The 13006-nt window shown below is 31.2% G+C and overlaps 1 protein-coding gene across 1 annotated transcript; it reads left to right on the forward strand.

Annotated features, from left to right (window-relative positions):
* The first annotated feature begins 381 nt into the window (after window positions 1-381).
* LOC134716914 (uncharacterized) lies at window positions 382-6054 on the forward strand. Its single transcript, XM_063579932.1, has 3 exons — window positions 382-480; window positions 2972-4741; window positions 4871-6054. Exons 1-3 carry the CDS (start codon window positions 426-428, stop codon window positions 6052-6054), a joined length of 3009 nt encoding a protein of 1002 aa, XP_063436002.1. The 5' UTR covers window positions 382-425.
* Window positions 6055-13006: the final 6952 nt, after the last annotated feature.

Consider the following 13006-nt stretch of genomic DNA (forward strand, 5'->3'; position numbering starts at 1 on the left):
TTAATTTTGTGACATGAAAAGTTATAAAAACCTATTGATACATGTATCTCTGAAATTAAAAAAAAACATAATAGTTGTCAATACGTCAATATGAAAGCCCTGTGACTGTTTTAAATTAGTAATATTACCTTATAGTTTTTTGTGCATTGAATGGCATTAATGTATTTAGGATATAAAATTTAACTTAGAAATTTTAGATGCAGATTATTCAAAATGAACATGGCATATACATGTTCCGGTCAACATGTAGTAATGAGTTGTAACCACATAACGCAGTTTAAAACTGTAAATACGCATATCAAATATATTTCATTAGTTGTATGTATTTAACACGCAATTAACTATTGGACTTAATTAACATTAATATGTAATGAAAATATTTCATTTCACTTGCAGCGTGATATTTACGTTTTTCGTGCATAACAATGGAATTCTTGTGTCATCAATGTAACATGTATACAACTTTTGTTTATCTTTTATGTGAGTAGTATTTTATATCAATGTAATACGTATGTCTATACGACAAGTTATGAAAATATTCTTGTTCAATTGCATAAAAAGATCTTTTGACATCTAGATGCACTGTGTTTTATGTTAATTACGTTGAGCTGATGCTATTTTTTATTTTAAGTTGCGACATCAAACTAAGTACTATTCCATGTATATGAGCTTTTTCTGTTATGAAAATAACACTTCATTTAACTTTTACATCCAGACATCGTCCTATACCATATAGCTCAACTTGATTAAACTATCACAGTTCTTGAAGTAGTATAGCATACTGATGAAATAACTGAAACTGAAATGTTTTAAAATGAAATAGCACTTGTTACTATGCTCACAAGACCGGAACATTATATAGCTAAGAAACATATTTTCTTGTGCATATTTCACTTGCATACAAAACAACCAATTATATTTTTGCTATTTTTGTCACGTATATTTTTACACTTAAGTTAATGAGATATTTTTAAATGCACTAGATTTGAAGTTGTTTCTGAAATTGATGCATTATTAAAATAGATTTATAATATACCGCCATTTTGTATTGTACAATAGCAGTACAAAATCTAGTTCTTTGCCTTAATCTCCAAATTTTGAGACAGATTTGTAATTTATGAATAACACGTTTTATGTGTATGAAGTAAAACAAGTTATAAATTGCATTATCCAAAATGTTGAAACCAATATCAAATATTTGTGTTTATAAGAATCAATTTTCAACTTTGCTTTTTCAGCTGAGATAACACCTTTAGTAACAAAAATATACCGGAATGATAAGGAAATGTTCAATTTTTACTTGTAGCAGGAAAATATAAAAGTTCTTTTTTCTTAAGCATATTACAAATCCTATCTTCTCATATTTCATTTCGAAATTCTCTCTTGTAGATTTTTTTGGATACACAAAAATAAAAAAATGTGATTTTTCTTCAACAATCTGCAAGTTTTGGCAATTTTTCACGACTTGTAGCTTGGAAAATAAAAAAAAAGTGATCGACACTTTTTATTCCATTTTTGAAAATAAATTATAGTTAAATGCATTTTGGCATAGAATAATATATTACTATTTGAGGATATATATATATTCCGATGATCCACCTTTAAACGTCGAACATGTAAGTAAAATGGAGAAATGGCATTACATTGTAGGTTCCTATCTTTATCATTTTGTTTACCGATGTTCACATCTCCGATGACTAATCAAGAAAACACCAAACTATAAATCGCATAAACCCTTATGATCGGATGTGTCGACAGAATGAAATTAAAATTAATCATGTTATGCTTGCATCAACCGCTTTACGAATCAAAACTCAGTCGAATTGACAAAATTGGGAACTTGACAAAATCGATATTATTTCAAATTTGATATCTATTCTGGTATCTAAAGATCTATAACAGCAAAATCATGTCTTTATTGAGTTAATTTGATTTGCTTTATTGGTGTTTTAACGCCACTTTGTAATAAAGAAACAGACATATTGTGTATCTCATCCAATTCAATAAGGTGCTGATCAATCTTCCTAAGTCTCGATTTATAGACTTGATGCATCTATAGGTAATATATCCTACATATTTCAATATCAAAGCAAATGAAATGAAAAATGGATCAACACAAATGAGCATAATCTATGCCAATGAATAAACCATTTTATAATGACATTTGCTATAAAAAATAAAAGGAAAACAAGAGTTTATGAACTCCATGAGTTCGAAACGTTTCCTGGATTTACCTTCACCAGGAACGCTTAAAGCCGAATATATGAAAGATAGGAATGTTAAAGATCCAAAACAGTTGAGAAGATATATGGACTGAAGAAACATAAACAAATAGCCAAATCACAATAATCTAAGTGCAATAAAGTCATAGTGTTAATAATGACAAGATGTTTACATCCATACACTCCAACGTAGTTAAATTGCAACCACAATAATTTTAACTAATACATGATTTATATGTTAATTGCAACACGATTTATATCTTAATTGCTACATGATTTATATCTTAATTGCTCGGCACAGCCTCGCTTTCTACCTGTTCTAAGCCTTGTACAAATAACATTGATATTTCGAGACACTGTATGGTTATTCTATATATATTCCTATGTTGATGCTAGTTTTTACAGCTTCTTTTAAGTAAATAAAGGCAACAGTAGTATACCGCTGTTCAAAACTCATAAATCCATGGACAAAAAACAAAATCGGGGTAACAAACCAAAACCGAGCGAAACGCTTAAATATAAGAGGAGAACAACGACACAACACCGAAACGCAACACACACAGAAACGGACCAAGCATCTGACAAAACACCACGAGAATAACAAATATAACATGAAAACCAAATACAAGTAAACGATGTAAAGATTAATAAAAACAACGCAAAAGACATAAATATAGAACCTTTGGGTTTATGTATCATTGAACTGCTCTTTGATTGTTATTTTTGTTAAAATTGTTTGTATTTGTTAGTTATTTTCAGTATCTTGTCAACAAAAGACAAATCCGCTATGGTTACAGCAATGATGCACAATAATACATCTAACACCAACGATCCACACGAAAGTCAAACTTCCCGAAGTCTTATTCAAATTCAACAAAATATGCAAGAAAATGACAATACTTCGACAGATGGCAGTGTAGTCTTCATTAAGAACAAACACCAGGAAAACAAAACAAAACACGATACCGAGGGCAATGGCTTAAACTACAACATCGCTAATGAAGACATGAAGTTATCTCCAGTTGATGAATCCCACACAGAACACACTTATACTAGGAATTCCACAAAATACAAAAGACAAGAAACATATGTTAAATCTAAAATTCGAAACAAAAATATAAATATATTGCAAGAAACAGATGGGCCTATTTTATATACTTTTCAAACAGGAAATATTAGACATAAACCCGAAATAGACACATTACACTCTGCCCAGAGTGATACCGTTTCCAAGAATCATACATATATTACATCATCTGAACTAAATCCTGAAAGGAATTTCAATGATGGTTCATTAAGCAATCAATCAGATATAACAACACCAGCATTTGCCATGCCAATGGCAGACATTTATTCAAACCAGCGGATGATAAATCAAAATAACAAAAGACATGCAAATGATACTAATTTAATGTCAAAGGATTCTTCCACAAATGGGAAGACGGCTGATAAATGGACGTCTTCACCAGATGGGTCTATTGCTAATATTAATTATAGACACAAATTAACACATCAGTTAATAAAACCAAAACATAGGAAAGAAGAAGCTACAAAATCGACCTCTAATCATGTTCCAATTGACGAATTTAAAGATCAGTTCATAAAACCGAAATATAGAAAGAAAGAAGCTTCAAAACCAATCTATAATCATATCACAATTGAAGAAGTTAATACCATAACTACCGAATATATTACAACGGTAAAATCACCCGTTTCTTCGTTGGAAACTACAACCTATATTCCAATAGTTCAGGAAACGAATTCAACAGTACCATATCAACAACAAAAGGACAAAGACTCTGTTAATGACACATACACATCATCAACAAATGAGAAAATTAATGATAAATGGACATCTATTCAAAATGAGTCAATGAGAAGCATTCATTATAACGTTCAAAACGAATTTACAAATATGTTCATAAGGCCAAAACATAAAAGGAAAGACGCTTCAAACCCAACCTATAATCATGTTGGAATTGACGAAGTTAATAACGTTGATTTCAAAGCTTTTTCAAAGACGAAATCACCCGTTAATTCTTTCGAAACTTCAACTAATATTCCAACACTTCAGGAAACGGCTTATAATTCGAAGTCTATAACAAATGAGTCTAAGATAAATCATGAAGAAATAAACAAATTTATTGATCCTTTCATAAAGCCGAAGAATATAAAAGAAGAAGCTATAAAATCATCCTCTTATAATGTTGTAATTGGCGAAATTAATGACATTACTATCAATGCTTTGTTAAAAACAAAATCACCCTTTAATTCTTTCGAAACTACCACCTTTATTCCATTGGTTCAAGAAACAAGTTCGATAGTACCAAATGAACAACAAAAGGATATATATGATGAAGACTCAGTGTACAATACACAAACGTCAGATGAATATGACTTGCAATTCGTAAAGACAAAAAAGTCGAAACTCACGAATCATGAAGAAACAATAGTACCAGACCTGAATGAAGGTCTTGATAGTAACAGCCATGTTATAAAGAAAGAAAGGCTGACAGGACGTAAAGTCACTGATTCTTTAATTGCACCAAAGAGGAGCATGTTCAGTGATTCCCAAACGACGAATAAAAACAAAAATGTATCAACGCGAAAAAGTTTGAAATCATCGTATATTAAACAAAAACATTCAGAGGATCAATCTTACGAGTATGAGACCGAAAGCGATGGGGAATACGAATATTACGACGATATATCATCTGATTACGATGAAAAAATAAAGGGCGTTCTATTTTTATCACATCTTAAGAAAAAGGATTCAGACAAAAACACTGCGTACCAAAATCGGCTGATGGCACAACAACACAAAATGACGAGTAAACAGCATTCTCATTTACAATCAACAAATAATGGCAATTATAATGATGATGACATAACATATGAATACTATTCTGATGAATATGAAAACGAGGACAAAGATTTTGATAGCTTTGGTAGCTTTGATAGCTTTGATAGTTTTGATAGCTTCGATAGCTTTGATAGCTTTGAAAGCTACGAGGATGATGACTTCAATAACATGCCGTCACAAAATTCCAGAAAACAGGTCATGAATAACGCTATCAAAAGCAAGCCTAGTTTAACATCTAACAAAATGATGCATCATTTCCAATCTAATGAACTTTTATCAGGCGGAGATTTATATACTCATGACTCATTGAAACAGGCTCTTTATAAAAAATTACAGCATGCCATGAATGACAATTTTGAGAATGTCGACAATAGCAATAGTATCGAACGAAAGGGAAATATACAGCCTTTTCACCTGCAATCAAACAGCCTTTATACGAATTCTGATAAGATGTTTACAAACAGACAACAGCAAGTGGAAGGTCTTACAGGATCCGGAACCAATAAACCTGTCAATTTTAAAGCGACCAATAGCCCATTGAATATTGATGAACAACAACTTCGACGTTACATTGCTTTTCAACGATATTTAGAATCAGTGAAAAGAAAAAGAACGATTGATCTACAGCGCCATCTGGCTGCAGAAAATGGCAAACGTCACATTGCTTATCAGAATTACTTGGCTGAAATAAAAAGACTACAAGTAAACTCACAAAAATCGGAATATAACGAGGACCATATGAGTGTTCAAACTATTAAACCTCCAACAGTTTCCACTACAAAGAACGATGATGAGTATTACGATGGATATTACGAAGACGATCAGGAATATTACAATGATTATGAATATTATTCCGACGAAGACGAAGACGGTATCGAACAAAATAGAACGATCATAAATCAAAAAAGTATACAGTCAAATCCAGAAGTAAAAAAGCATCCAGTCAATTTTGTGATGAAGAAAAGTTAGATCTAGTATACAATGTATACGTCAAGGTGTTATAGGAAAAAAATGTTCAAATATAAGAAAGCTAAATGATATGCGCTAACATTAAATTATAGACTAGCATGTTAAGTTTCAATTACTATTTTTATATGCACCAGTCAGCAATATGACACATGTTTTCCATTCTTTATATGCGTCTGAGCTGTTGATTTTACCATTTTATAAGACTTTCTGTTTTTAATTTACTATGCAGTTTGGTATTTTTGTTATTTTACTTTTTTAGCAAATGTTTTATGGAGGTATGTCGTTTTTAACACACTGTTTTAAGGATGTATTCTTCTGACGATTCAGTCTCATTGAATCTCGTTCTAGAATTATTTCCAAAACATGTGATACAAGTAGAAAACAGTAAAGAATTTGATAATAAGCATAATCAAACTCAACTCTGTAAAAGAAATGTGTATTTCCAATAAGTAGTTTTTTAGTAATAACATTTTCAAATTTTATTACTTATCAAGGCAGTCTTTTTATCTGATATTTTGACAAAAATGGGTGAGGGGTACAAAAAAATGATTTTACCAGAAACATAAACATCCCATATAACTTTTTCTTTTTATATTTCTTAGATATGTATTTTTGCAATCATATATAACAAGAAAGTTGAAAAATATGCAATTTGTTCTTTAAAAAGAGAGAGAAAAATCGCAAATTTACAAAATTGACAACATGGTAAATTTGACAGGAAAAAGCATTAAAATATGATAAAACTTTCTTATAATAACACCTACCAATAGTTTTTTTTTAGTTGACTTTATTCAGATTGGTCCACCTCATCTTTATTGAGAGAATGAAAAAAGTTTAATTGTGGAACTGTGATTTTTTCACTATATCAGCCCAAAAAATGGGTAAAAATTGATGACAAATAGGAAAATCATAAAAATTGAGTACTTTAAAAGGCCTTTAGCAAAATTACAATAATAAGCACTCCATCATATGATTTTTTTTCCACCAACAAGTTTTTTTACAGTCATATACACTCAAAATAAGATTTGGCTCCTCAGAGGTGTACATCCTTAACACAATCAACTGTCATTCCGTACAGTAAAAAGTGTATACACCAATTGAGCTGGTATTGAATTTTGAAAATCCTGTTCGTTCACTTGCTAGTGTACTTCATATTTTTTTTATTTTATCGCATGATTTTTTTGTTGCTTGAAATGATAAATGAGGTAATCTTTTAAGTCGAAGTATGCGAGTCCTTGAAAATTTATTTATTTTAAAGAAGAAATTGACGGTATATACATAAATGTAAAATTAAAGAAAGATACAAAAAAATGCAAATATCACAATACTTACTCGCATTGTTATATCGTTATTGCAAAAAAGGAAAAATATATACATGAGAGAGAATGACAAAAATGCTTTATTGGAGTTGTCTTCACAATGGTACCCTTTATGTCTGATGAGAGTAGGTATTATGAAATCATGAGTTTTTCTTGGTGTTTAATTGTCATATTCAGTGCATTTGTTATTAATATACTAGTAGTTAGCTTCAGAGTTTTTATTACAACAGCAGTTTAACTGTGTTTTGTATGCTACTGCCTGTTGTCTTCATATTCATTTCGAAGTTAGATGTTATTTGTATAATTTTGATTAAAGTGTTTTGTTTCTTTTTCGTGCTCTTAGTGTGAATATTTTTCTATATTATTCATTATATTTCTCAAAAAAAAATCAATCTTGCAGACTGCATATACAAGTCCAGTTGCTATGTGGTTTTTGCACACTATCTTATCCGGTGTCCTATGTTTGGTAACAATACACTTATATGCTATTCATGAGATAGTTTTTCCGATTTTAAAGACAGGGCTTAACAGTGACCGTTGATTAAATTACAAAAAAAGAGGGGCGAAAGATGCCAGAGATCACCAGAGGGAAGTCAAATTCATAGATCGAAAATAAACTGACAACGCCATGGCTAAAAATGAAAAAGAAAAAAACACAAATAATAGAACGCTAAATAAACACTCAGCAACACGGACCCCACCAAAAACTGGGAGTGATCTCAGGTGTTCCGGAATGGTTAGCAGATTCTGCATCAATTACAGTCAAATTGTCTTTTGGGTTTGTTCAACTAACTATAACTGCTTCCAATGTTGAAAGAGCGAAGAAACCAAGGGGCTGAGTAATACGGTTTTTACTCTCTACTTTATTGATTGTGATTCTTCTGTTATTGACGTTCAATTCCCGAAACTCCATGACGTCTTTACTGAACCTTTTTTCACTATTTTGAGGATTATTTCTCCTATAATTTCAGACTTGGAGATCAAATTTTATGTTTTTGTCGAAACTGACTTGGAACTTGTTGAGTAAATAAACTCATCATATTTACCAGGACTAAATTGTGTATATACGCCAGACGCGCGTTTCGTCTACAAAAGACTCATCAGTGACGATCGAATCCAAAAAAAGGTTATTTAAAAGGCCGAATAAAGTAAGAAGTTGAAGAGCATTGAGGACCAAAATTCTTAATTTTTTGCCAAATCCAGCTACGGTAATATATGCCTTAGGTAGAAAAGCCTTAGTATTTCAAAAACTCTAAATTTTGTAAACAGTTAACTTATGAAATATAACCATATCAAGGATAATTCATGTCAGCACAAAAAGTGCTGACTACTGGGTTGGTGATACCGTCGGGGAAATAAATCTCAACCAGCAGTGGCATCGACCCAGTGGTTGTAAATAAACTCATCATAGATACCAGGACTAAATTTTGTATATACGTCAGACGCGCGTTTCGTCTACAAAAGATTCATCAGTGACGCTCGAATCCAAAAAAGTTCAAAAGGCCAAATAAAGTACGAAGCTGAAGAGCATTGAGGACCAAAATTCCTAAAAGTTTTGCCAAATCATAACTGCAACTGTCTTAATGTTATTTGTTTTTTTGCTGGTTTGTTTTTTTGTGCTTTGTTCGAGTCTATAATGAGTTTTGTCAATTTTCAACTAATTTCTACGATTCTTTTCGATTTAGGTTGAGGTTGGATCTGCAAATATGTTTAACCTCGCCACATGCTATATGTACCTGTACTAAGAAATTCATCTCAGCAGTTGTCGTTGACGGCTTCTATCATGTCTGCTTATAATTTCTTGATTGTCATAATTTAGGACGTTGGTATTCCCGTTGGAACTGTTTCCTATTTTGTGCTGAATAGCTGATAGTGTGGAATGTATTGTACCCATCGTTGTATCTCAAACGGCAACATATAAGAGCTAACATATATGGCATTGTTACCCTTGATAGTATATATCTCCCTGGCAATTATACCTCACCTCAAAATTGTATATCAACAAAAGGATTGACAAACCATTCAAGAAACAAAAAAATACAGAAATTAACAACTTTAGGTCACCGTACTGTATTTAACAATGAGTCAATAACCACACCAATTAGTTAGCTATAAAAATCCCCGAAATGACAATTGTAAAACAATTCAAACAAAAAATTTACAGCCTGATTAAAGTACAAATAATCAACGAAAAACAAATATGATATACAACAACAAACGACAACCACTGAATTACATGTTACGGACTTAAAACTAGGTAGATCTTGTAAAAGAGGTCGATTGGGATGAAAAAGGGGGGTGGGTGAACTGCCACTGAAAAAATAATGTTAAATTGGATAACAATTGTCATGTTATATCTTCCTCAGTGATATTGACTTTTATATTTATTGAAGGCATAACGGCAACTGAAAGTTGTCTCATTGGCAATCTTAACACGTATTGTTCAAACCGCTATATTTTAAGTGTCATGCAAAAAGAATTCTACACAAAAAGGTATATATATTTAAAAGAAGTACATGCACATTTTTAAACTTTTAAGTTGAAATAACATTTATTATTTTTTCCCTTAAATTCCTAGTACTATGCTGGTTAACCGGACACTATGCGTTACGTTTGCTAATTTTGAAGACATCCTTGTTTATATTTTTAGCCCGAGCATGTCATGGAATATAACTTTCAGTTACAAAGGCCAATGAAACAAGACATAAACGACTAATTTAATAAACATTTGTTAACCAAATTATACATTATTATATAGATGTATAAGATTAGTCATTTTCATCTGCATTTCTTGTCAAAAGTTTCACCTTTCAGAATAGTAAAAAATATCTATTTTTATAAAATTGTGTCTTTTTTGTTTAAGTTTCATATGTATGTGTTTGATGTGACGTATCATAATTATTATGTACATGACCATAAACATGTCATTTATAAAAGTTTACAATTGAATCTATATAATTTATCAGTTAAAACATTTTTTTAAGGCGAAAAGGGGGGATGTTTACCTCTTCAAATTGCAAAACAATTTAAAAGAGATGCGAAAATTATCAATTTTCTCAAGGCAGAAAGTGTGGATGTTTACCATTTTAAATTGCAAGACAATTTAAAAGAGATGCGAAAATTATCAATTTTCTTAAGACGGAAAGGGGGAATATTTACCTCTTGAAATTGCAAAAAAAAATTAAAAGAGACGCGAAACCTATCAATTTTCTTAAGGCGGAAAGGGGGGATTTTTACCTCTTTAAATTGCTATTGTCGAAACTTTTAAGCTTTCGGACCAAAATCAAAATACCAACAAACAAACAACAGTACACAAAACATATTTACATAGAAAACTATAACACAAGCGTAATTCCTTCTTTATTTCTATTAGTAATATGGTTTTGTGTATTATAATAATTATCTTTTTTTAATATAGTATGATCAAATGTTTTAAAACTTAGTGAGTTTTTATTTCGCTGTCACATGATAAACTATTACACATATTTTGTTTAATACTCCATCCGTCCTTTTTTCTTCTATTGAGACAACACTTAATCATACGTGTCGCTAATTTGGTTTTTTTTTCATGAGCAAAACGAAGGGTGTCACATGTGCAGCAGGATCAGCCTACCCTTTCGGAACACCTTAGATCACTTCTAGTTTTTTTTTTAAAGAGATTCAAATAAGTTTTCAATATTGTTCTTTGTACTTTTTAATTTGTTAAAGTCTGTGTAAATTATTTATACCGGTTTGTCTTGAATATTGTTTCTCCGGGGGGAAATGTTAAATTCAAAATTTCAAATGTGTTTTACAATTAGGGTAAGATTTTAGGGTTGGAGTCATAAGTCGTAGGTTTAATGTTTATTATCTCTTCTGAACCTATTACTTCTTAAAAATTTTCTAGCTTAATCAATTTCTAGTTAGACGACTGTCTGTTTACAATTTGATCGCAAATGAAGTTTATCTCATAAATATCATGAGCGGATATTATTTTATGATAATAATTGAATAGATCATACTAAGTTTTGAATCTTCATTGCCAATTAATGGCGGGATGTATAAGTCCCGACAAAATGTTTTGCAATAGCATAATAGCAGGTATCATAAGTACAGAGCCACGTCATATGTATCAAAGAAACACAAAAAGACATATAGACAAAGAACATTGGCAAAAATGTAAGACAAGAATACAAAAATTATCATAGAACAATAACATAACGACGGGATTTATAAGTACACATCCACGTTATTTGAAACATAACAGATTAGAAAGTAATAGTGATATTTATAAAGACAAATAAAAGAACACTTTAACACGTTATCAAGATGATAAACAACGTCTGTACCCCAAAATATATACTTCAAAACCATCGTGTATCATTTGTGAAGTTGACAAGGAATATTTATCAACAAGGTTTTGGTACCTTCCGATGAACTTTGTTAAGGAAAAAGAACGAGACGTTCCTTGACATATCCCTGGATTGTCAACTTTCTGTACAGACACTGTAATGTTTTATAAAAACTGAGTATTATCTGCAAGCTCTTGAATACCGAATAAGTTGGGAAATGTATATCCACAATGTTTCGGTTGGAGCGTTCTTGGTGAGACAAATCCCGAAAAGCGCTTCGGTCGAGCAAACTAATAAATTTAAAAAAGAAGATTAGGTATGATTGCCAATGAGACAACTATCCACAAAAGACCAAAATGACACAAACATTAACAATTATAGGTCACCGTACGGCCTTCAACAATGAGCAAAGCCCATACCGCATATAGTCAGCTATAAAAGGCCCCGATAAGACAATGTAAAACAATTCAAACGAGAAAACTAACGGCCTTATTTATGTAAAAAAATGAACGAAAAACAAATATGTAACAGTTTTATTTTCATATAATTACATTTGATGTAAGTTTCATTATAATACGTTATTCTGATTGGCTAACTGCACATCACATGTTATTTCGTAAACAATTGCATTAGACAATAAAATTTATCATGCATGATGACACGAGGTCCTACAATTAAGTGCAAAGGTGAATTAAATAAAACTGGATAAAATCGTGTTTTCATGATCTAACTAAAAAATGTAATTATAAGTATTGAATTCTTCTTTTTGTAACTTTATAGGGTTGTAAAATCGTTGACCGTGCATACATTTTTAGAATGAAGCGCTTCCGCGCTTCATACAAAATGTACTTCGGTCAACGCTTTTACATCCCAATAAATTTACAAAGAGAAGCATTCAATTCTTAATTTAAACACCATATAAAAATGGACACATGTACAACAAAATGTAGGAAAACTAGGAAATTGGGTTCTCAAATTCTTTTTCCCCTGTACAGTTAAATCCGCCATATTGGTCCGAAAGATAAGTGCTGAATACCAATATAATGAGATTCAGAATAGGATTGATTATTAATTTGAGCAAGGTGGTCTAATGAATTCAAGTTTGAACCCATATTCTGGAATATGGACAGACTTTTACATAGGGTCCGTAAAGGTATAACAATGTCAGTTGCCTGTGGCATCGTTGTCTCCTTTATTTGAAATGTCACAGGATTGATCAGAAGAAGGGTCAAACAAAGCGATTCAAAATTAGTATATACAATATTCATTGTAAAGCATATGTATAGTAGCAAAACATTTCTG

The sequence above is a fragment of the Mytilus trossulus genome, chromosome 4 (genome assembly GCF_036588685.1).
Source record: "Mytilus trossulus isolate FHL-02 chromosome 4, PNRI_Mtr1.1.1.hap1, whole genome shotgun sequence".
In the NCBI taxonomy this organism is placed as follows: Eukaryota; Metazoa; Mollusca; class Bivalvia; order Mytilida; family Mytilidae; genus Mytilus; species Mytilus trossulus.